At 39.1% G+C, this 24,407-nt stretch overlaps 1 protein-coding gene across 3 annotated transcripts in view; it reads right to left on the bottom strand.

Moving 5' to 3' along the window:
* Window positions 1–24,407, bottom strand: part of wdr7 (WD repeat domain 7) — a 100,131-nt gene that overhangs the window by 49,360 nt on the left and 26,364 nt on the right. For all 3 annotated transcript variants that reach the window (XM_085413396.1, XM_085413395.1, XM_085413394.1), the window contains 6 exons: window positions 24,092–24,385; window positions 23,746–23,942; window positions 17,783–17,880; window positions 8,036–8,154; window positions 5,157–5,280; window positions 217–330 (listed from right to left, as the gene is read on the bottom strand). In XM_085413396.1, coding sequence (XP_085269522.1) covers window positions 217–330; window positions 5,157–5,280; window positions 8,036–8,154; window positions 17,783–17,880; window positions 23,746–23,942; window positions 24,092–24,385 — 946 coding nt within the window. The remainder of the gene's footprint in view (window positions 1–216; window positions 331–5,156; window positions 5,281–8,035; window positions 8,155–17,782; window positions 17,881–23,745; window positions 23,943–24,091; window positions 24,386–24,407) is intronic.

Here is a 24,407-nt window from a genome sequence, read left to right as displayed (position 1 = left end):
TCAAAGCATTTATTTTTAGATGTTTACAGTCAGTCTAAGGCAACTTGATGAGTGTGGGAACAACCAATTCAAACCACGACCAACCAAGTTGCAGCTCTACAGTTTCTATTATTTACTCCTGAGATGGGTAAAAAAAACAAAAAAACAAAGAATACCAAAGAAGTGTGCGTACTTTAATCCTATTTTCCCTGCTTAGAAAGAAATTTGTGCTCTTACCTGCTGTGATGTCATCATCAGTGACATCCATTTCCTCCTCAGGAGCCTTGGTTTCTACTGGCTGAGCCTCTGGTGGCGGCAGGGCTGGAGGGGGAGTGTCGGTGGTTGTTCCAGCTGAGGAGAAAGAGACAAAACGGTTCAGTGCAGTCCGTCCAACGAGCACAACCCAGGTTACTATTATAGATATAATTTACACATCTCCCCTCAGTGCATCATAGCAATTATAAAGTGCATGCAGTTCGATAATTTAACCATTAAAAACTACCCCACTGGATTCAGAAAAAAAATGTTTATATTAAATTTAGGCAGTAAAAAGTACCCCAGTAGAATGTAGTTTACTGCTCAAATCTTTTAGATTAAGCCAATAAGATAAATTTGTCAATAAAATTTACTGTGACAGATTTAAGTAATAAAAACTACTCTGATAGATTTACACAGAAAAACTATGCAATTACTCAGTAAAAACTACGCAGATAGATTTAAGCAGTAAACCAAACCCTATTAGATGTAGTCAATAATAACTACACCACTAGATTTAATCAATAAAAACTACTTTGACAGAAACCAGTTGAATTAAGTTAGTTTCATGTCTGTGAACGTGACCGAACAGGTTATTCGTGACCATTTCACATTGTGCCATGAGATCAGGCTCACTGATGTCACCGACCATCAGCGTAATGGTTTGAATGTCTGTATGTCAGGATGCTCTCCACTGCGAGTTTCTGTTCTGGTCCTCATTGTTGTTATGATCAAGTTAACTGCTCTGGTTAAGCAGCAAATAAAGGCTTATTGGACGTCCTCGTATAAGCAGAATGAATAGAAACACATGGACACACACAAGGACAGGGACACGCTTTTATTTAGCGTTTTCATTTAGCTCTTATCTCTCTGTTGGCAATTAAGAGTGGCTTTTCATTAGCGGCCGGCACTAATGAATGACACTGTGCTAATGAATGAAGCAGCTTAAGGTAACAGAGTCGGCACAGGGCTAATCTCTGGGAAAACAGCCTGCTTAATGAATTAAGAACCACAAAACGCTTATCAAAAACGAAGAAAGCAAAAACAAAGAAATATATTCCTCTTCCTTTTTTTTAAAGAAAAAAAAAATGTAATTAACAAAAAAAGAAAAAGTTAAATGGCACAGTTTCATAAGGCTTCTTCAGTACACCAATAAAATTAACTGTAATTACACTGTGTGTAATTACATTGATTAATCCAGGTTAACATGTGCTTCATGTTCCAATTAACCTGCTCACACACACAGCTGACAGCTCAACATAATGACTTCGTATCACACACCCACACACCCACACACACACACACGGTGACAGAAGGCCAATACACAGCCCGGCAGTTGATTACCTGTCTCTGACATTAAAGTGATAAAAACTTAATTGGATTTAATTAAAACATAACTGATGTTTTACTGTGAATGAACAAAAGGCCTGCGGAGAGCGAAAAAAAACAAAAACAACCCTCGCTTCAGTTTCTATTTGCATGTTTCCCTCTCTGAGCAGGCGGTTTCACGCCACAGATAATGGTGGTTACATCCATCTTTTATATACAGTCTGTGACCCTCGAGGCTGCTGCTTGGCCTGAAGGTGGCCCAGTTCTCGTGTTCTGCATCTCCAGCACACACATCGTGCACACCAGCTGGGCTATAACCTCCAACTTAACTGTCCTGGTTGGAAGAATGAAAATGAGAGATACAAGAGCTGAGGGAGAAGAAGAAAGAGGAGGAGAGGGAAGTGGAGGAGGGGTGGCGAAGGAGGGGAGGAAAAGGAGGGGAGGAGAAGGAGGGGAGGAGAAGGAGGCGTTCTGCCCTGCTCCAAGGTCAAGCTTGTCATGTCAGCCATGACACATTGCTCCCAGCATGCCTTGTTAACCTCCAGGACCTCCTCCTCCTTGTCCTCCTTCTCTTCGTTTCTTCTGACTGTTGCTCCCTGTATTCATGTTTGAGACCCACACTTCCTGTTCTTCTCCTGTTTCCCAACCTCTACTGCTCTTTCACTATAGTTTTAAATCATCAGGAGAGATTCATCTAAAGGAGGACTCACATAAGGATGACTGGAATATTTTTAGTTCAGATCTGTCTTATATAAGATGATGCAAGGGAGTTTCATCTTCAGCCTCTATTGTTGTACTGTAGTCCTGATATTTTAACTTTGCACTACAATGTTTCTGCTTGCTTGATTCTGTGTTTTAGACATAAGAAGAAAAGGAAGAGAGGAAAAAAGGTTTGAAGAGATGAGAGATGAAGAGAAATGGAATGGATGATTGAGGCACTAAAACCTACTCCAGTAAATTTAGGAACTACTATGTCAGATTTAGTCGATAAAGACTACTCCATTAGATTAAGGGACTGAAAACTACTCTTAGATTTAGGAAGTAAAAACTACTCTTTACTTCCTAAGTCTAATTGAGTAATCTGTTAGATTTAGGAAGTAAAGACTACTCCGTTAGATTATGGGACTAAAAACCACTCACTACTCACTAAATCTAACCAAGCTGCTACTTGGTTAGATTTAGGCAATATTACTGACCATCTTTAGGGACTAAAAATTTGTGAATTACATGTAGGAAACGATTATGATTTTTGATGATTTTTAGACACTTTCATGCTCTTGAACATGAAGAAACAGGGTTTTCAGTGTGACTATTTACAGAAAAGCTGGGAAAAATGTGTAGGAAAGGATGAAGGAAAAAAGGGAAGACGCAAGAAAGAGGGGGGAGAGGGAGACTTTGAACAGCAGGTTGATTGGAGTTAAAAAAAAAAAAAAAGTAACAATCTGGATGTTCGAGGTAGACTGAGAAGCAACAACGGAGAAAAGCAAGAGAGAAAAGGGGGAAACAGAGTGCTCTTCAGTGATCAAAGAAACAGCTGCTTCACATATCCACCATTTGACCCTGAAAACTGGAACAAGGAACAAAGCTCAGGGACTTTGGTTAATGAAGTGTGTGTGAATATGAGAGCTGTGTGTGTGTGTGTGTGTGTGTGTGTGTGTGTGTGTGTGTGTGTGTGTGTGTGTGTGTGTGTGTGTGTGTGTGTGTGTGTGTGGGGTCCCTCAGTACCCTGCCTCACAGCTCCTGTAGCTATGAAAGACCTGTTTTCAGTTTTTGTTTTGTTTGTTTGTTTTAATTGTTAACAGCAGCTTTGCCACTCATGGCTTTCCAGATATAACCAGACCTCCCGTCTGCAGGTAAACAGCTCCACGCAGCCACTTTCTGATGATAAAACTACTTTCCCAAAACAATGTGCTGCTCCACACCATCACAGCAGTGATGATGGAGACTCTGTGGACAGTTCATTTCTTCCTCTGAGTGGAGGTTAACAGCCCCTGTTTTCTCCGTGTTAAAGCCTTTTAAACACTTCCAGGAGAGCTGAAAGGTCAGGCACGGCTGCTGCTGTTTGTGTGTGTGTTGTCAAGTTGGCTCCCTGCTGCGACGGAGGGACTCGGCTCAGTGACATTTCCTCTGCACTTAAGCCTAACAGATAAATACAGGCGACTCTCTACCACACTGGTCAGATAGCACAGGTCTCACTAAAGGTCTCATCCCACCCTCGTGCACTCTGACAGTTTGGTCAGAAACATACACACGAGTAACCTACTGAGATAATTTTCATGGTAGGGGTGGTCATAGCCATCCAAATAGCAATAACAGTAGCTGATATTGTCAGCTACTATCGTGTCCTCTCGTTTCCAAAATAGTTAGATTTTTGTCTCTAGGACAAACAGTAAACGACTTATGGTAATTGATGAAAAACACTCAGACCCAAATTTCTGAGATGTGTTTTGCTGAAGGTGCTGGTCAGCATCTTTACATCTTTACTAACAGTAGAAAATCATTTAATCAGTTAATCAATGGGTTTTGTGCAGAGAAAAAAGTTTGGGTTTTAAGTTACGGTAATTACTGTAAACCAAAGACTGATCCAAGAAGAGCCTCAGGGTTCAGAGGACGTCTCCAGAGGATTCAAACACATCTCCGACTGTCCCCTGAAGATCCAGGATTTCCAGGACCAGCAGGAGTCATCTTTCTGCCTTTTCCAGTCCTGCTATGCAGCACACAGCTCAAATTCAATGACCCTTTAACCTCCTTTTCCACCCGCCTCCATTCTCCCTCATCCCTGGAGGTCACCAGTCCATCACTCCCCTACACATAGGCACCACCCCTGCCTGCGGTACTGCTGTGGTAACACAACACTGACCGGTGCCCGTTTCCACGGCAACTGTTCCCCCGAGAAACCCTTAGCATCCTCAGCAACCACAGGGCGACTCCTGAACACACACACACACACACACTGCATTTTAGAGCGCCGTTTCTAGTAAAAGAACGTAGAGATTCACCTTTCTTCCCATCAGCAGGTCTAACTATAGACAGAGAGGGAGACCAGGGAATAGACAGAGCCGGAGACAGAGTGGCAAAGCAAGAGAGACGGCGGTAAAGAGAGACGGCACTGACAGCTGCAGAAAGAAATCACCAATCAGAGTGGTTTGTGCGCCGCTATTGTGAGATATTCGTTAAAAATTTAGATGAGCTGGACAATGCTATACACGGCTTTAAAAGTCATCTTAACATATTAACAAGACTAAAAAAAAAAGAAAAAAGAAACTGAGGTTGGTCCTTGGTTCAGCCTCCAAGTTCATTTTGTCTGAAACAGGCTACTTTAGCTTCCTTATAGTTCTCTACGACATTACAGAGAGCCAAGAGTGAAGGAGACGGAATACCTTTATTTCCCTTTTTTGTTTTTAGAAATTCTGCTAGGAAACTGCTGTGGATATTTTTTTAGTAGTAGTTTAGTAGTAAAATTGGTAGTAGTACTAATTTTTTAGTAGTAGTAACCAATACTGATACAAATACCTTGAACTTATAAAGGCACCTTATAAAAGGGACCGCATCATATCACGATTGATTTGATTAGCACACAAAGTGATACTTACGGGAGCTGACTGTGTCGACATACTGGGGCAGGTATGGAGCCCACATGTCAATGGTTTCTTTGCGTCCTGACTGGCCGATCCTCCTCAGTTCAGCCAAGAGAAGAGCTTGGGCTGCTTCTCGTACCTGAAACCACAAACACACTAAATTAAAAACAATATCACATGTTATTATTTACCGTATTTTCCGCACTATAAAGCACACTTAAAATCCTTTAATTTTCTCAAAAATCGACAGTGCGCCTTATAATCCTGTGCGCCTTGTGTATGAATTCTGGTTGACTTGACCTCGAACAGATTTTATGTAGCACACGGCGCTCAAACATCTGTCAAAAAAATGTTTTAGTACGACTTTGGTAAGCTATGAAGCCGCACCGCTTGATGGATTGTTGGAGCATTACAACTACCATAGTCAGGAGCCTTGCAGAGTAATCTGGGTCCAAAACTCCGTCTGCTTCAGGTCCCAAAGTCAAATGAACCCTGCGGCATCACTGAGAGTTAAAAACTGTCTAAATTTTTCATCTTTACTAAAATGATCAGCATTGCTGCTTTACCAAGTGTAGCAATTAAGCTTAACATTCAGGCATGAAAACATAATTTATTAAATTAAACGGAGTTAGCAGGAAGTAGTTTCCACCTAAACATGATATAGCATGTTCTGACTGAGAGATTTCTGAAAGATTCAAACGTACAGCTCTGCTATCACTTCCAACATAAATGAAGACAGGAAACTAAACAGCAGTGACGTTTGTAGGGTTACTGAAGTTGGGCTAGCTGGTATATAATGATGTGCTATGTGATCGCTAGTGACACAGCTATGTTAGCATAGCATAAACAGTGAAGCTGGAGGATGAATGCTAACTTTTTTCCACTTGATAAAAGTTAACATGAGGGTTTCTTATGGTTAGGGACAAATGTAATCGCATGGCAGGATGCTGTAAACGGACCAAACTTCAGTCAGGAGAACAACTGAGATTATTCATCCACAATACGAGGTTAGTCATTAATTTACTGCAACAACATGGGAATAGAGCAGCTGCGTGAGAATTCAACATTAATGAATCAAAGGTACGGAAGTGGAGGAAGCAGGAAGAATGAGTTGAGTAAAGTTTGACTTATCTGACTGTTTTGTTTCGCTTAATGCGCCCATGCACATTAATATTGATCAAATCAAATCTATTTATTTATATAGCACTTTTCACAGGATAAAAACCACAAAGTGCTTCACAGTAAAATCTCTTACGAAAAAAAAAAAAAAAGATTCCTTCTGTCATTATATCTAATACACTCTTAGTGAGAAAGCAGAAACAGAGTCAAAATGTAACCAGTGACCTCAATGTGGACGAGATGGGCATTTTAACCACCACATCAAACCTGCTGCTTTGAGTTACACAATACTTTTTACTAGATCCTGATTTCTGTGTGGATGAACTGTTGCATAAATTAATATAATTAATGACATAAGAACATTTTAAAATATAGATATGACAAACACAAATAGAGCCATTAAAAGTAAAGATTCATAGATGACCAACTCCACTCCATTCAAAGTTTAAAGTGGTCCAAATGGCACCAACCCCAGGATGTGTAGGGATGCCTGTCAATAAAAATGGCCACACCCCTAAATTTAAGTCTTAATAAAAATCCAGTTGGATGAGTTATTAAGAAAAATTCACACCCTGTAATGTTTTTTATGAAGGGAAAACTGAACAAAATTTATGTCTGTATCAGGCTATAAACAGCTTTATTTATGCTGTAAAGCTGGATTTTTAAACATGGGAGTCTATGCAACCAGAGATGAGCAGTAATGTGTTACTGTAATCCAATTACTTTTTTCAAGTAATGAAAAAGTAAACAGTAATTAGATTACTGTTGCTTTCCCGTAAGCACGCTGCATTACTAAACTGTGATTTTGTTTGTGAGTGTCTCATGACAATGATGTACGAGTGTGCGGCGTCCGTGGCAGCAACAGACATGTGTAGATCAACAATGGATAATATGGAGTGCGGGAGAGAGTACGACCATGCAGAGTTTAAGCTTGGAAGTACTGACATTACTTTGAGCTTGACCCGTAAAAAGTGACAAAACCACTAGCGTCCGCTCTACACTCTGCGTGGTAAGAAAACTTATTTCTACAGCAAAAAATTTAACTTCAAATCTAAGCAAGCACCTAGCACGCTGCCACGGGAATGTGAAATTCACAGAAACACTGCTGTGGTACCGGGAAAACCTGCACCGGTCCCACTCCTGCTAAACAGGAGAAAAATAGATTTAAGAGCGATAGGACTTAGAACTACTGAATCTTTGATTTTATTTAATTTTTGCTGTGTTTTATTTGCATCTATTTGAAAGGGTGAGTGTAAGCATTTAAAAAATTTTTATTTTATATGTTGGAATATGTTTAAATGTTAAACAAATTTCTTCAAATCAAAGACTGCTGCATATAATTTAATTTTTGATTATGCAATGTGCATAAAGTTAAAAGGTTAAAACTAATTAAAAAAGCCTTTAAAATAGACTTTTTCATTTGGTTCACTTTTATACGATAGATTATGCAGAAACAATAGAATTGGGCTGAAAAGCCAATTGCTTTATTACTTATTCAGGTTGTGTATCATGTTTTTTTTAAAAGTAACTATGTAATAAAGTAACTAATTACTTTTGAAAATAAGTACTCAGCAAAGTAATTGGATTACTTTCTTGGAGAAGTAATAATTAGTAACTCATTACTATTTTGAAGTAACTTGACCAAAACTGATGGCGACTGACTCACTTTTTTTTTTTAGCTTGCCTCAAGTGGCCGTTAGAGGAATTGCAGTTTTTTTTTGTTTGTTTGTTTTTTCAATTTTGACTCAATTTTTCCTTGATGGCATCATACATACCTCCAGACAGCGGTCCTGCCATCTCCTCGCCAGCATCTCCAGCAGTGGCGGTCTGAACTTGTCCAAGCCAAGTAGGTCAGGGAGCATCACGCAGTGCATGGCCGCCAGCTGGCTCCATCCTGCACAAACAATCACAACCACACACACACCAACACATTTTACACAAACAGTCAGAAAAACTACAAGAACAAGTTAAAGTCTCTCTAATGCTATTGCTGTCAAATAGAAACACGGTTTTTAATGCAGTGCCTTGAAAAGGTATCCATACCCCTTCGAACTTTTCCACATTTTGTCAACCATGAACTTGAATGTATTTTATTGTGATTTTGTGTAACAGACAAACGCAAGGCATGGAATGGAGTGTATGTGTTCACAGTCGCTCTCCATCCAATCTGACTGTACTGGAGCTATTTTGCAAAGAAGAATGGGCAAATTGCACTCTAGATGTTCAAAGCTGGTGGCGACATACCTCAAAAGACTTGCAGCTGTAATTGTAGTGACAGATAGTTTGAGAAAGTATCGACTCAGGGGGCTGAATACAAATGCACAATATGAACAGATGCCCCCGATCCAGTGTTGTGTTTGTGTATCACACAAAATCCCAGTTAAGTACTTTTAAGTTTGTTGTTGTAACATAACAAAATGGAAAAGTTCAAGGGGTTACTAGGTTTTTGAAAGCCTTGAAAGTAATTTTTTTTTTCTTGTTGTTGTTGTTGTCGTCATTTTAAATCGTGGCCAAAAAACAAACTTCAGTGTCTTCTTGAGTCATCCTTGCAGAGAAAGAACATACTTAACTCACCATTTTAGTCTTTAAAAGTACATTAAAAAGTATTTTTAAAAACTTGTTTCCATGTGACAGCACTGACTTCCAAAGGAAAGAAAGAAAGACAAAAAAAAAAAAAAAAAAAAAAAAATCACAGTAACAACAGTCAAACACGGGATGAGAATATTATCGACAACATTATCTGCAGTCTTGGTTAGAGCAAACAAAATTTTTTCTGCTAACCAGAGTCTGTCTGATGGAGTAAACAACAGGTATACAAAAGCCTTGTCACGATACCTTGGCATGATGAATTTAAGTGTGTGTTCTCAGCTACATGTGGGTTTTTACTTGATAACAAAAAGAAACACTGAAGGCTTTCACAATAAATGGCAGACACTAAAACGCTCCGTTTCTCAGTTGTGTGACAAAAACATTCAAAATGTCTTGGTATCGCTTTATAAGGGCTCAAAACAATGGCATATATTCATATTTCTGACCATACACCAAAGATATACACATCACCTCTTACTCATCTGTGACTTTAACTTTTTATTTGCAGATACTCAACATAAATCAAGCACCTTAATCACATATATTGGATTAATATATGGTTTCTGGACATGATGCATGTCTATGAAATGCACTTGTGTGATGGAGACTGAATGGCTGTTAGGCAGGAAAGAAATTTCATACAAATTTCTTTGCTGGGGGAACCGTATAAACTTACCTCCACCAATGAAATATCCAGATATTACAGAAAAAATAAAACGTTATTACAGAAATACTATGTAGAGGTTGACAGACTAAAGATTTCATCATATGTGACAGATATATTATAATAACTATTTTGTTTATAACATAGGAAATCAAAGCAATCAGAATCAGTCAACCTCCACATACAAATATGAATCACTGCCTTGCAAAAACTGCAGAAATTTGAATCAATTCTAGTTCCCAAAATAAAATTTTACTCCTGTTTTTTTTTTTTTTGTTAGTTTGTTTTTTAAAATCAGACTGAACTTTGGCTTGAGGATTCATTTGGTTAACAAAGAAGCATAAGCTGCTCCAGGACTGTACTCACAGGCAGCTGGCAGCATCCATTTCATATATGAGTCCTATTAAAAAGGTCAACAGCAACAACAAACAACCTCCAAAAACAATCTCCATTAACGAGTTTGTTGGTTTGTTGACAACCAATGAACTTTTGGAACAAAGCTATGCTCATCAAGGTCCCCTCCTTGTCATGGACCAGTCAGAAAATCAAATGGTGCAGAACTAACTTATATTTGAAGAACAACGAGAGAAGTGCCAAAAAATTTGAATTGTTACCTGGAGGGAATGAAGAGGAACCTGTTAATGTTTACAAGAAGAGACCAGAGTAAAAATTGTTTTGTTTTTTTCCTAAAGGGTTTTTATTTCAATAACGTATTGGATATGCTGCTTTTAGTTTTATTTAGGTTGCATTAGTTGGGTTTATGGGCTTCGTGTTACCACAACCACCTTCTAGGTGAACTGCTGCCGACAGGACAAGCTTCAGGACAAATCAGGAACAAAGCTGTGGAAGTCCAATGAAAGTTAGTGAGTGTGAGTGTGAGTGTGTGTGTGTGTGTGTGTGTGTGTGTGTGTGTGTGTGTGTGTGTGTGTGTGTGTGGTGTCACTTTGTTCTCTGTTAACTGTATCTACTATCTACTACAACAACTACTAGTGTAGTGTTAATTTGTTTTGCTATTACTGCAACTGCTAGTGGTAATACATATTATAGTACTTATAAACAGCATAAAAGCAACAAAGGAAGAAATTAGTTTTTGCAGGGCAGCGTTTCTGACTAAACAGCTATTGAAATAAAAAAATATATATATTCCTACATGTACTGAGAAAGAATGTGACACTGTGAGCATGCTTGCTGTCTCCCATTTGTTTTAGTGTACAAAAAAGTTAATTAGCTTTGAAAAGGAACTTGTATTCCCTTGAATTCCCTTAGACATCACAAATAATCTTTGAAAAACAAACAAAAGAACACATTCATCATATGTGTGGGAGTGAGAGCAAGCCTCCATGGTGAAATCCAAAATCCTGTTTTTTAGAAAAAACAACAAAAAAGGTTCATACAAGAAGGAAAGGAAGGAGAGCAGTAGGCTCTGACACCAGAGAAACTCCAACCACAAGTCCATGTAAAAAAGAAGCCTTAAAATCAATAATGCAAAATTTTAGTTAGCTTTCAGTTCTCTGTGTTTTTTTGTTTGTTTTTAAACGCAATTTTCCATATTGCATCTGTTTAAAAATAAATAAATTTTTAAAAAAAAATTTAATAAAAAAAACAAAAACAAAAAACAGTGAGGTGGGTGTGCTGGTGTGCATTTTGCTTTCCTTTTTGATTTTTTTGTTTGTTTGGTTTTTTTTTTTTTTTTTTTTAAAATCTCCTCAGTGAAACACTCAGGTGGAAATAGCAAGCATGCAAACAGCACAGAGACACTGGAACATCAAGACATGTGGACATTCAGACAGGCGGTAGAGACAGTAGAAACGGAGCAGGACTGTATGTTACTGCCAACAGCTGGGAATAATAGAGACAACACTAGGGCATAAGGATTGTTTTCAGTGCACACTCAACTCTGTCAGTTCCAAATAACAGTAAAGTCAGCCTGTTTGCAGACGACACCACTCTTTATTGCACCAAATTTAGGAAAAGCATTAAATCATTTTAGAGCTGCTGACATGTTAGCAGCTTCTTGTGGAGTATTTCACATTTACAAATCATTAAATTTGTAACAGATTGGCCCAGAATTGCAATTTCAACAAAATTGCAAAGTGCAAGGCTTGGAGAAATAATCACTTGCTTGGTAAGCCAGATTTTACAAATTTACTCTACCTCTTCCTATGCAAAGTTTTTTGTGACATGCAGATTAACCTAATTCCTTCAACTGACTGGGCTGAAAGTGGACTAAACAGGTAAAAAGATAGCAGCGCTGTAGACAAAAAGGACATAGGACACTCAGGGAAAAAACTAAACACAACAAAAATGGAGCTAGATACCAAAACTGGCTGCAGTGGAAAACAGGACTGGTGCAAGAGAAGAGAAATGAGGTGATCCAAGGCGAGGTGAGGGATTATAATCACATAAAGAGAAAAGTCAAGAGAGATAAGAAGAAAACACTAAAAGAGGGAAGGTCAGAGAATAACTCATAAAAGAAAAGAAATTAGGGGGACAGATTCAAATAATAAAAAAGGACAGGAGGCAGTGAAAAAGATCTGGGAAGCAGAAGAAGGCTCTGAGACTTTTCCTAAGTGGCAGCCGTCAGTTCAGTCAGTACCTTCGTTGACTGAGAGGATGTTATGAGAAGCAGGCCCGGGGCTGGGGTAGCCAGGAGCCCCCTGAGGGAGTCCCCCAGGGGCTCCCAGAGCCCCAGCAGAGGCGGCAGCAGCAGCAACGGTGTTGGCTGCAGGAGCTACAGCAGCTTGTAAAGGAAGAGAAGGAAAGAAATAGTCAAGAAGGAAAGAACAGTTGAGAAAGATGTGAATATATTAAGTACCCAACAGAGAGAAGAGACAAGCAGTTTGACAGGAGGGAAGAAGAAATGAAGTTACAACAAAAGAACAGCAGAAAAAAAGAGAACAGCTAGAGGTTAGAAAATAATGTTTCCTTTTCAAATTGAATTAAGTTCTTCTGCTTGAAAATATGCAAATAAAAGTAAAATCAAAGTAGTTCATCTTATTTGGTAAACAAAAGAAAAATGTGAAAATGGCCTTGATAACCAAAGGATTGGAAATAATGGATCAAAGGCTAACATTAGTGTTTAGCTATGTCAAATTTCCCCACAGATAGGATAAAACGTGGACGTAGCGAGCCAAGTCATAATATTGAGCCTTGTTTTGAAATGGGGTGCCTAATTTTTCCAAATAAACTCACCTAGATACTAACAGCAGTGTAACTAAATGCTCTGAGTTCTCATTCTTTTCAAAATAAAAGCCTTCAACTATTTACTGGATGTGCTCAAGCTGTTTAAAACAATAAACAAACACATACAACAAAGTGACATAAGTAATTGCAAGATAAAAAAAAGTTAATTCAAACCAACAAAAATAAATGAAAAAATAAAAGTCAAAGCAGATTATAAAAAAAATTATAAATATAAATTGTTAAACAAGACTGAAAACTCACATAACTGTCAAAATAAAAACAAGAGAAACGAAGATGGACACTGTATTTCCCAGCAAGAATTCAGTGAAAGCAATAAAACACCACCCAAGCAACCAACAGCTAAAAGAAAGTTTTCAGACTATAGTACCATTTTTTTTAACCCTTTTCAACCTGGAACAATCAAAAAACCCCAAACAAACCCCAGTTACTTTAAGTCTACAGGTAAAAATGTTATGCACCCAGTGTAATTTTAATAATTTCATGAACCAGAACTACAAACCTGAAACCTTTAAGGCACTTTAGTAAAAGTTAAACCTCATTGATATACACCATTTTAAAAAACATTTCTTTAGTCCTTAGATACACAGAAAATTGTTCTTGATCAAGTTCTTGATAACAAAGTTAATCTAGTACAGAGGAAACATGAAGCACAAAGACAACAAAGGAAACGGAGAAACATTACTTTAGTAGAAAAGTAGAAAGAAAAAAATGGTTGAAGAAAGAAACCCTGTAATACAAAAGAGAGATTGAATGGAAGTAAGTGAAAGAAATCCTGAAGGGAGTGGTGTTTGTGCAGAGAACAGGCAGCAGGCTGAAGCCATGCAGTGAGCAATGAAAAGAGAGGAAGAGACAGAAGAGGAGAATAGGGAGAAAAAAAAAGACTGAAACAGTAAATGATCAGTTTGAGGTAATTAGACAGCAGTTTGCCAGTACACGAGGAGCAGTAAATGTTTATTTGTCCATCTTAAACCAGTTTTAGCTGGCAGGTTATCTCCTGAGCATTGTAGCATGATTTAAATGTTGGTTTAATAAAATACTAATACTTATATAGATGATATAGAGCTATTTATGTCTAAGCTGAATATTTCTAAAGCATATATTGAAATGATTTACTTTACGAGAAGAAGAAAGAAGAAGCAGAGCATACGATGAAGAGTAAGGTGGAGGAGAAGGAAGATGAGAAGGTGAAAGAAAAGACAGTAAAAAGCAACAAGAGGAAGGGAAAAAAGAAGAGATGGCGAGGGGAAGAAGTGAACAACAAAAAGGGAAAAGGGAGGAATAGGAAAAGATGATAATGAACTAGTAGAAGAAGCAGAGAAAGAAGAAAAACAAGAAGGATGGGGATAAAAACAAGGAGGAGAACCCAAAGGAGAAGAATGTCTTCTCCTTCACCTCCTCCCCAAAGGAAAAGAAGAAAAGAGAATGAGAAGAAGGTGGAAAAGACCACAGGAGAGGAGGAGGAGGAGGAGGAAGAGGAGAAGAGAGGAAGGAAAAGAAGGAAAATTCAATAAGTAGAAGAAAAGAGGAACCAGAAGAAAGAAGATGATTGCTATAAAGTTCTTTTAAGAAAAGCAACCAGCATTTCCATTCTGTTATTTCCAGTCTGAACTTGTGTGACAAGTTCAGCATAATATGAAGGTAATATTCTTCATGACTTTATTAAATGAAGTTTACTTTACCTTTTTGGGAAAGTAAATTAATAAATCAGACGATTCTGAGGGGGTCAGGTGGGAGACACTGATTGGATTTTCACAGATTGACCCTTGAAGGCAAACATTCACTATTAGAGTGTTAAATATGGAAACTTTTGACAAAGAGAGAAAAAAATTTAATATAGAGACAGAATTTGAAAGCTCTTTTGCACCTTGTCGCGAACATGATAATAAAATACTAAGTGTGTGACATTTTTTTTTTTTTTTTTTGGGGGGGGGGGGGGGGGGGGGGGGGTGTCCTTAAAAAAAAAAAATCATGCGTGGACTCCCTGCTCTCTCTGTTCATCTCTCTGCTTAACCGGAGTATATTAGAGGGGCCTCCTCATTTATTTCCATGTGAAAAGAGACGGTGAGCAGGGTTAACAGCACTGCTCTTCTTCACAAAGCCACACACACACGCCACGCAGGAGTAGCTGGCTAAGCAGAGGTCACGGCCGAGCGTTCCCTCTGAATGGCGGTGAATAGGCGTGTGGCGTGAATAAGTCCACGCGCTTGTCACGCTTGGCCTCCATTAAGCCGTGACAATGGCACAGAAACCCTGCCTCCACCCAACACCCGAGGGTGCCACTTATAGCACACGCTTGTGTGTGTATGCATGTGGACCTGATTTTTAGCGGTGTGTATTTGTAGGTATTGAGGCTGTTGCTGTGTGGTAGGCAGATGTGTGTGTGGGTGGGGAGCAGGCAGATGGTGACAGCTGGTTAAAACATCCCCTACAGTGAAGCAGAGCAGGTTTCTCTGTGCAAACCTGTAAATCTCTCCCTCTTTTTGCCTTGTTTAGGCGTTTGATCATCCAGCTCTTACAGTTATGGTCAAGAAAACAGCCCACAAAGTTACAGAGATACCACATGGGGAAGCAACAGAATATATTTTAGTAAAGTTTTTCTGGGATGCACAGAGGAATCATTCACTGACTTCAAATATAAGCATTTCCAATCACAGAAGTTGTTCATTCGACTGTTTACTGATCTGCCACAGACGTGATTAACCTTTGCTTAAGATAGAGGCTGATTTCCACTTACTCAGAGGCTGTGGGGTCAGGTGGTAGAGTGGGTCATCTACTAGCAGTCGGGTCCAATAACAGCAGACTTATACAATTCAACACCAAAACAAAATAATTATTCCACGTTATTAAACTTGAACTAGTTTGTGTGGTGGAAAAGAAATGCCAACTGGTTGTAAAATGCTAACATGGTGGCAGATCATTTATTTAAAATGGTAACATTTTAATTTGTTGATTACACACAGTAATGTGTGATGTGGTAGGATGTTTGCAGAGTAGCCTACGAATATCACAGCTACATTATGTTAGCTTCAGCATTTAATGTGAGCCATTGCAAATATTTTAGCCTATGAAAAGAAGCTGACTTCATTTCAGTGCCAGCTGTTTTGGACAAAATGATGAACTGCATTTCAGGATAACGTAAGGAGGACAATATTTTGGATGTTGTTACTATGACCTGAAGCTTACTCAGCTTGAATTCTTTGAACATGTCTGGATTTTTTTTTAAGTGCTTCTCTGAACTGGAAGTATTTCCTCCCTTGGTCTGAAAAAGACAATAACATAATTTTCTCTTCACTTCTTGTGAATCCATTATCATCCCTTGGTAACCACCCCTCGAACACTGCCTTTCCTATCACTGAGTTAGAGCAGAGCTATCATGGAAACTGAGCAAATCTTTTGCTTTTGGGCCGTTTTCATTTTCAGCATCTACAGACAGTCTAGAACACTTGGGGTTGTATGGTGCCCCCGTCAGTTCTGGATATACAGCCTTGGTGGTACCAAAGAAAAACAAGTAACATTGCATTCACAGAATTTTGGTATCAAACCGTACCGTAAGTATTGGTTCTGGCGACATCCCTCTCATCTACTAACTGGAACGACAGTAGTTCTATCCCTGGCTCCTTTAGTCTGTATGTCAAAGTATTGTTGGGCAAGACACTGAACCATGAGCTGCATCCACTGAAGTGTGTGTGTGACTCAATGTTAGGCAAAGAAACAAAAGCGCTTGCTAGAATGTGTGTGTGACTGGGTGAATGAGTCTTGTAGTAAGAAAGCTCAGTGTGAGTAGAAAAGCACTTCCTAAGCACAGTCCATTTACCACTTTACTTCTTGTGCTGCCATTTTTCCAACCCTCCTGGAGGAGACTAGATCAACTCAAAGAGAGTAAAAGTTTGTTTGGATTTCACCACTAACTAACGTAGAGGTCATCCAAATGACTCCGGCTGTGGTGAAGGACTATGGATAATTAATGGACACCTACCTCTGCACCACTTACTCAATACTTTTTCTAACAGCTGTGCTTCTAACATCAAACACAGATACAAAATATTGTTTTTTTATGAGCTGCTTTTTTGTGTTTGTTCTTTGTTACTGTTTTTGGAGGGTTATTTCTTTTTTTTTTTGTATTTTTTCATGCCGATAAAAAAAAAAAACCCAAAAAAACAGCCATTTCCCCAAATTTGGGATAAACAAAGTACATTTTATTCACAAAATCATTAAGGCAAAGAAAAAAGAAAAAAACCCAACACTGAGGTGCAAGCATTATTCCGAAAATGTGCCTGTGGGGTTTTGTTTTGTTTTTTAACACTGATTTTGAACATGACTTCATTTGCTTTTAACCTAATTCAGAAGAAACCCCCTGGCCTAACACTGAAAACTCCAGAATGGCTCATTCGTAGCGAGAACATGATCCGACCTCAATCTGACCCAGTTTCATATAAACTTCTTCCTGTAAACAGGAATGCTTTGTACGCTTTGCATGCTGGGATGCATCACAGCACACAAACTGTAACAGAACACTCACTAAGACAAACAACAAATGCTGCCCATAGCCCAGCGTAATTCGTCCTGTATTTAGTTTTGTTTCTTCACTCTTCTCACAGGGTTTGTAGTGCACAAACTCAGACTTATTCGGACCAAAGTAAAGTCAATTCACACAACTATGAACAAACACCGGTCATTTTAGGTTTTTGCGCTAATCTGTTTTGTGTTCACAGTGAATCTCTGAACTTGTGATGACAACTGAGTCAAAGAAAAACCCTTCCAAGCCATTAAAGCAGAGCACTGCCACCCATGCTACCCTTATCAGAGCACAGTCCAGAGAACCCAGATGCAAAGCTGCAGTCATATGTTTGTACTTTGAAGTTCAACAACTGCAAGAGAGCCCTTTAAAGACCTGCTGACTTTGGAAACAACAGCAGCTTCCTCCTGTGATATTTTTGTTTCTTTTCTTCAACCCTCGGTGGGTTTTATTGCCAGTGGGCTGCATTATCAAACCCCACCTCCCTCCTTCCCTCCCCACAGGGCCCCAGGGGTGTTCGAAGCGAGCGCCACCTCCTTTTGTAGTTACCTTGTTTGATCTGGGCCTGTAGCGCCGGGTTGGAGGGCTGAGGGGGGGCGGCAGGCGTCCGGCGAGGAGTCTCCGGGGTTCCTCCTGGTCTGGGAGGCCTGGAGGAGGATCACAAAGAGAGGGCATGAAATATTAAAGCAGCAGGGAGCAGAGAGATGGGCCAATGCACAGACAGAGAGACACACAGAGACACACTCACACCACTAAAATTCAAAGAAACACACAGAAACACATGCATTCATAAAAACCAGGAGTTCACATACGCAAGATTCTTATTTCTTTTTCCTGAAACCAGCTGAGTGTGTGTGTGTGTGTGTGTGTGTGTGTGTGTGTGTGTGTGTGTGTGTGTGTGTGTTTTTCAGGCTCCAGCCTATTGAATTTTGGTTGGAGGACACAGTCCTCTGTGAACAGACTGGAGGCGTCTAACTTTCAGAGGCACACAAACACTTCCAATACAACAATCCACTGGGTGATCAATTGCAGTTGTCGGGGAACAAAAACACATCCAGACAGCTCCATTTTAAAAAAGAAAGAAAAAAAAACGACAAAAAAGACAAAATTCTTTAAAGAGGCAGGACAGTGGTCACAGCTCATAAAGACGAGATCAAATAATTACTTTTTGTCCTTCTGCAAATATCCTGGACTGCACTCAGAGTTCCTATGTTAGAAAGCTCTTCACACATGCACTAAAGCCAGATGTGCTTGTGACAAAATATTATAGAAGACTAAAACAAAATCAGTGATTAACGTAGCATTTTCCCCCACTGGCATACAGAAAAGTTACCTTTATCCACAAAAATAGAAATCCATATAAAATCTATTTTTAAATAAAATTCATAATTAAATGAACAATATAAAAGAACAATTTACCGTAATGTCACCAGAAGCAGCTAAAAAGATTGGATCAGTTTAATGTGCAGAAAAGCAAACAGGTGGTTTACTGGTGTTTTAACTTCAACCAAGCTGCTTTACCTGGGAAAATGACTGATAGAAATGCCAAACAGCCCCTTTTTTCGGCCTTTGGAGGTCGCCACAGTGGCTCATCTGCCTACATCTTAGCCTTCCCAGTGTCCTACTCTGTCACACAAACCCTCTGCATGTCTTCTTTCACTACATACATACGTCTTCCTGTTTTCCTCCTGCCTGGTTCTTCATCTTCATCATTGTTTGCCCAAAATATCCACTCCTGTGCACATGTCCAAATAATCTCAGCCTTGCCTCTCTTTCTCCCGACCGTTCAACCTGAGCTGTCCCTCTAACATACTCCTTTCTAACTTTGCCCATTCTGGTCACGCCTAGTAAAAATGTGGCCATCCCCAACTCTTGGTTATTTAAAATTGCAGCAGGACCACAATATTTTAGTAAACAGAAAAGAAAAATTAAAAACTAGACATGATACATATGAGAATAATCTAAAACTGAAACAAAACCAAATAAAAACAATACTGGCAGCGGTCAGTGGTACCCATCAGCCTCCTACTAGATACACCTATGGTATCAGTTTCAAAATCCCACATCGCCTTGTTCTCAAGTTATTGCATTCACAAGATTTTAAGAAAACTTGACCTCTGAACTCTTTCCTTGAGGTCGAGGCCAATGAGATTCAAACTTGTCCAAGATTTTTAGTAGATACACCTATTCACAAACTTGGATGTCCACATCGCCCGTCCACACAGGAGGATGATGACAATACCCTATTAGTCTTTTACAGCTGGTTACAAAACAAACTATGTACAATAATTCTGAAGTGAGAAATGTACAAAGTCTTTAACCTGCCAGCTTCCTACAACCATATCTGTAAAACGTCCAAATGTACCAATTCATCCCTGTGCAGTTGACAAACAAAATCCAAAGGGTCCAATCAGGTCCACTGGATCACTCTGCAAAGTGTGAAACTATAGAGGTCATTAATTCTGAATTCACAATGCTGATGCTTCAAAATGGCACCATGGCTAGGATCCACCTTTTATACAGTTTATGTCCAAAAGGTAAAGCTCATGTTTTCCAAAAGGAGCTTGTCAGAATCCACCCAAAGTGAAGACAAAGACATGAAAGGTTTGGACAAGAGAAATAGTTTTGAGGAAGAAAGAGCTAAAGACTCCTACAAAAAGGCAATATGATCATAGACGTTGACTTAGAAAAATCACTTAAATGAGGTGTGGTTGAGGCTAATTCAGTCCCGTCTCAGGCAGCCAAGCTGAAGGCCTAAGCAAAGGCAGGTGAAGGAACTGCTGTTGAAACTCTTAAAGAGTTCAGGAATACTTCTTTTCAAACTCCAGCACACAGAGAGGAAGCTTTTCCACTATCATAAATGTAAGATGAGGAACATGAAAAAGCCAAAAACCAAAACAACTTCAAATATTCACAACTGCTGTTCTGCAGTTTCGAGGCGAAGACGGCCAGAGAGAAGATCCTTGTTTGAGCTTCATAAAGAAGTCTTCAGCTTCTGTTTGTAGCTGCACAATCACCTCCTCTGATCTGGACACTCCACAGAAGCACAGTTACGGGTTTATGTGAAAGTAATAAACTTCTCTGGAAAGTCAGCCTATGAGTGACGTCTTTTGTTCTTCTGCTTTTTACTTTTCATGCTGTGACTGTATCTACTCCACAAAGTTTGACTTCCTTTAATTTCTTACTCAGAAAGGTAATCTGATAATAGCGTGACATCAGCAATGCCACCAATGACAGGATGCAATGGTAGAAGGAGTCAAATAGAAAAACACTTGATTTGATTTTAACTTTGACATCCAGCCACCAGTTTTCTTCTGCTTTCTGGAATTTGGCAGCAGGCTAATTCAAGACGTCCTTCACCCCAGTAACATTCCCCAGTCCCTTCTTTGTGATCCCTACGTGTTTCCAGCCCAGATGAGATATAGAATATCTAGCATGTTCTTTTAAACCTCGAGACGGATGCACCCAGGAGGCAAAATTAGATGATTTGACCTGCTCCTTTGAATGTTAAGGAGATTCAAACTTATCATTGTATAAGTTGATGGGGCTTTAGCTCTGGCTGTAAGGACTTCAGATTTGATTGTGAGGGAAAAAGTCATCATGACTTTACAGTATTGTTGAGTTTACTCTATTTCAAGGATTTCAGAACTGACCCAGGACTGACACTGAGGACACCTTACAGCTGACTTTTATGTCACTTATATTAGACAAGACTAATGATGATGAGAATCCAAGCTGTACTTTCCACCCTAACCTAGGAGACATAAGGGGGTTTAACCCTTTAGCCCTTGAAAACCTATTTAGGAGTAACCATTAAAGCTCTTTTCTGAACTGGTTTCTGTCATATTACAGGTATGCTCACTGAACAAAATGACTAAGTTTGCATCAGGGTGGCAATTACCCTTGGAAAAAAATTTTCATCAAACCACGTTTTTATTGACAGATCCTGAGGTGTCAAAACATGTCATTATGGGAACAGCGGATGTCCTCGAATGTCGTCTTTATGGGGGAAAGAGTTCAAAAATGACATCGAAAGTACTGAGAGGACGAAACTTTACAGGGACTAAAGTACTAAAGTAAAGCTCTGTAATTTTTGGTTTTGGGTTCTAATAGAGGTTTGCCTGATCCACAGTTATTAAAAAAAAAATAAAAAAAAAAAAAAAAAAATAAAAAAAAAAAAAAATCCTTATTTATCTTATATTGGGCCCGTCAGCTAATATTTTGCCTGAAATGACTTGTTTTACTGCCCATACCTTTACGCAAACTTTACTTTAGGCAATGTTTGTGTTGTGAACCAAATCTATGATTTGTATTTTTTTCCCTGTGTTCTGACAATACTTACAGCTCTTGCAACTCTTGAATCACTACCACCACACCCACCCAAACCCAGCATCACTTGTGTTTATTCCATTACAACAGCCTGGTTCTTCTTTTGTCTTGTTTTGGTATTTTTGTATTTATTTCCAGTTATGTATCCCAGCTCATGACAGCTCATTTCTGAATTCACAGTTTAAAAGAAAAAAATAACTTTGTCCTTGTTTAATTTGAATATTTATCATTGTAAAGCTGGACATATGGCAGGAAAAATATATTTTAACCACAAAAATAAGTCAATTATAGACTGAAAACTTATGAAGGCTGATCAAACACCTCACTACCCCTCGACCTGTGTTTTTATCATCTCTGACTCTTCGCTGCTCGCCCTCCCTGCAGAGTTATCCTTGAAGCAGGGTTGACGGGACGATGAAATGTTGTGTTGGTATTACAGCAGCAGGACCTCGACCTCTGTGTTAAATCTTTCACAGCACAATGAGAGCTCAGACAGACTAAACAATCAGCCACACACACACACACACACACACACACACACACACACACACACACACACACACACACACACACAGCCAGAGCTCAGCCGCTGGTGGTAGGATAGTATATGTCCTGCACTTTGAGTTCAGTTTCTGCTGCAGTTTCAGTTGTTCTATCGTTTTTTAAGCTGGAATCAGAATTGTGTGTTATCAGCCTGATAATTCTAGATAAAATGAACTTGGGTTCATAAACTGATATCAATTTAAAACAAATGTGGATACATTTTTGTGCACAATTCAGGGTGTTGAAACAGACTGATTTCCACAAATTGCTGTTTGTTTTTAGCTGATGAACAAAGTTTGAAATTTAAATCCTATAAAAGCCACATGAAGACGAAACAAGTTTGCTGCAGCTTTGTTTACTCAGCGTGGGCCAGAGCAGCTACAGAAGAACAAAGATCAAAAGTAAATATAGAAGTAGACAGTAATGTATAAAATGTGAAAGTTCAAAGGGAGTAAAAACAAAAACATTACATAAGTTTTTGTATTGTTACATATGTATTGTAATATTGTTATATTGTTAAGATAGCTTAACAATATAAATATATGAATTAATCACATTCCATTTAGTTTTAATATTGTTTTTGGTTCATTTAATGGCACATTATATATATATTTTTTTAAAGTTATGTAATTAACTACCAACATGCCACCTATCCAACCGTCTATTCATCCAACCACTTTGCCTCCATCCAGCTGTTAGTCCAACAAACCATTTAGCCATCTATCCACTCATCCAACATTTATCCACCAAACCATCCATGCATAATTTATTCAGGTATTTAGCTATCAATTATACCATCCACAGACTAAACCATCTATCCGTTCATGCACACATCCAACATTTCTTTATCCATCCAACATATATCCATGTCATTATCCATCTAATAGACATCGAATCTTCCCATCCATCCATGCCCAAAACATCTTTTATCCAACCATTTAGTCATCCAACTATATAATTAGCCCTTTAACTTTCTATCCATGCATCTGTGCATTTAACCATTTATCATTCATCCAATCATTGAACATCAATATTTCAAACCTTTTATCAATTCATGTATCAAGAAATGGCTAACATGAAAACATAAGTTGCAAAGCCACAGGAAGTAAATCCTGCCATTGTAGATTAGTTTGTACTGACCAGGTAAATCTACATCCAACATTTCGTCTTGATTCATATGCTCAATCGTCCAGGTAAGTAAATCTCCAAAAGTTGATTATGTTCATCTGGACGTAGCATTTTGTAGAAGAAACGTTTCGTCACTCATCCAAGTGACTTCTTCAGTCTCAGCTGACTGCAGGTTTCCCCAATCTTATAAACAGTACATTTGCATAATGACTGAAACCAGCCCACTGAAGGAACAATGGGCTGGGAGGAGAGTTCCTTAATCTTAATTAAGAAAATTCTCATGACCATTGATCAACAACCACTGACCAAAACCCACTGATCAAAGACCATGAGTACCATTCACAGAGAGTTGGGGAATGGCTGCAATCACAGCACTGCAAGATCATACATCCAACATTCTTACTTTTTTAACTTTAGTTTGGGCTCAACCAACTCTTCTGAATATAAGAGTTCTTAAAGAACAAATATAAAAATAAATCACTTTTAAGAGTTAGTCCATGTGTGTTTGTTACCTGGCCGGTGCTTTCTTCATGTGCTCTCCAACAAAGGTGGCGTTGGTCATCCCCATCAGAGTGTTGGCCAGTGAGATGACGGAGAGGAGGTGATGTGTGGTGACAGCCCTCGACACACCATATGTCCCCTTCCCGACTATGTCTGACAGAGATAGCTTCCGACCTGTCGCCAGGGAAAGCTGACGAAGCAAAGATTCCTGGAAAATGGAGTTATACAAAGAGAAGAGGTTCTTATTTTCAGGTGCCCTGTTATCAAACTATTGATTTAGCTTTTTAAATGCTCCATGCTCAACGATATGTCTTTCATGGAAAGACACCTGGAACCCAGGTGATAACAGACAGTTACCTTGAAGGTGGGCAACATAAGAGACATGTGGCCTCCTCTGGAGATCAAGCCGAAGGAGATGGGGCAGTGTGGTCTGAGCATGCCCAGTCGCTCCAGACAGATGGTGTCCAGCTGTTCGTTGAGACCCCAGGCGTGCAGGCAGGACATGAAGAGCTTGGCTGTGTCCATCGTCAGGTTATACTCCAGCAGACTCAGAGACTTGGACTTCTCCTCGCGCCTCCTCATCTCCTCCTCTTCATCCTCATCTTCATCTAATAGGTGCTCCTTAATGGTCTCTTTCATGGTCTCCTTCACCTGGTTTTAGGAGAAATTATTT

Source organism: Rhamphochromis longiceps, linkage group LG7, assembly GCF_057381845.1.
Source record: "Rhamphochromis longiceps isolate RC_006_pf linkage group LG7, R_longiceps_female_GT1.1, whole genome shotgun sequence".
NCBI classification, from domain to species: domain Eukaryota; kingdom Metazoa; phylum Chordata; class Actinopteri; order Cichliformes; family Cichlidae; genus Rhamphochromis; species Rhamphochromis longiceps.
The sequence above is the reverse complement of the archived record's forward strand: the minus strand, read 5'-3'. Positions and strand labels throughout refer to the sequence as shown.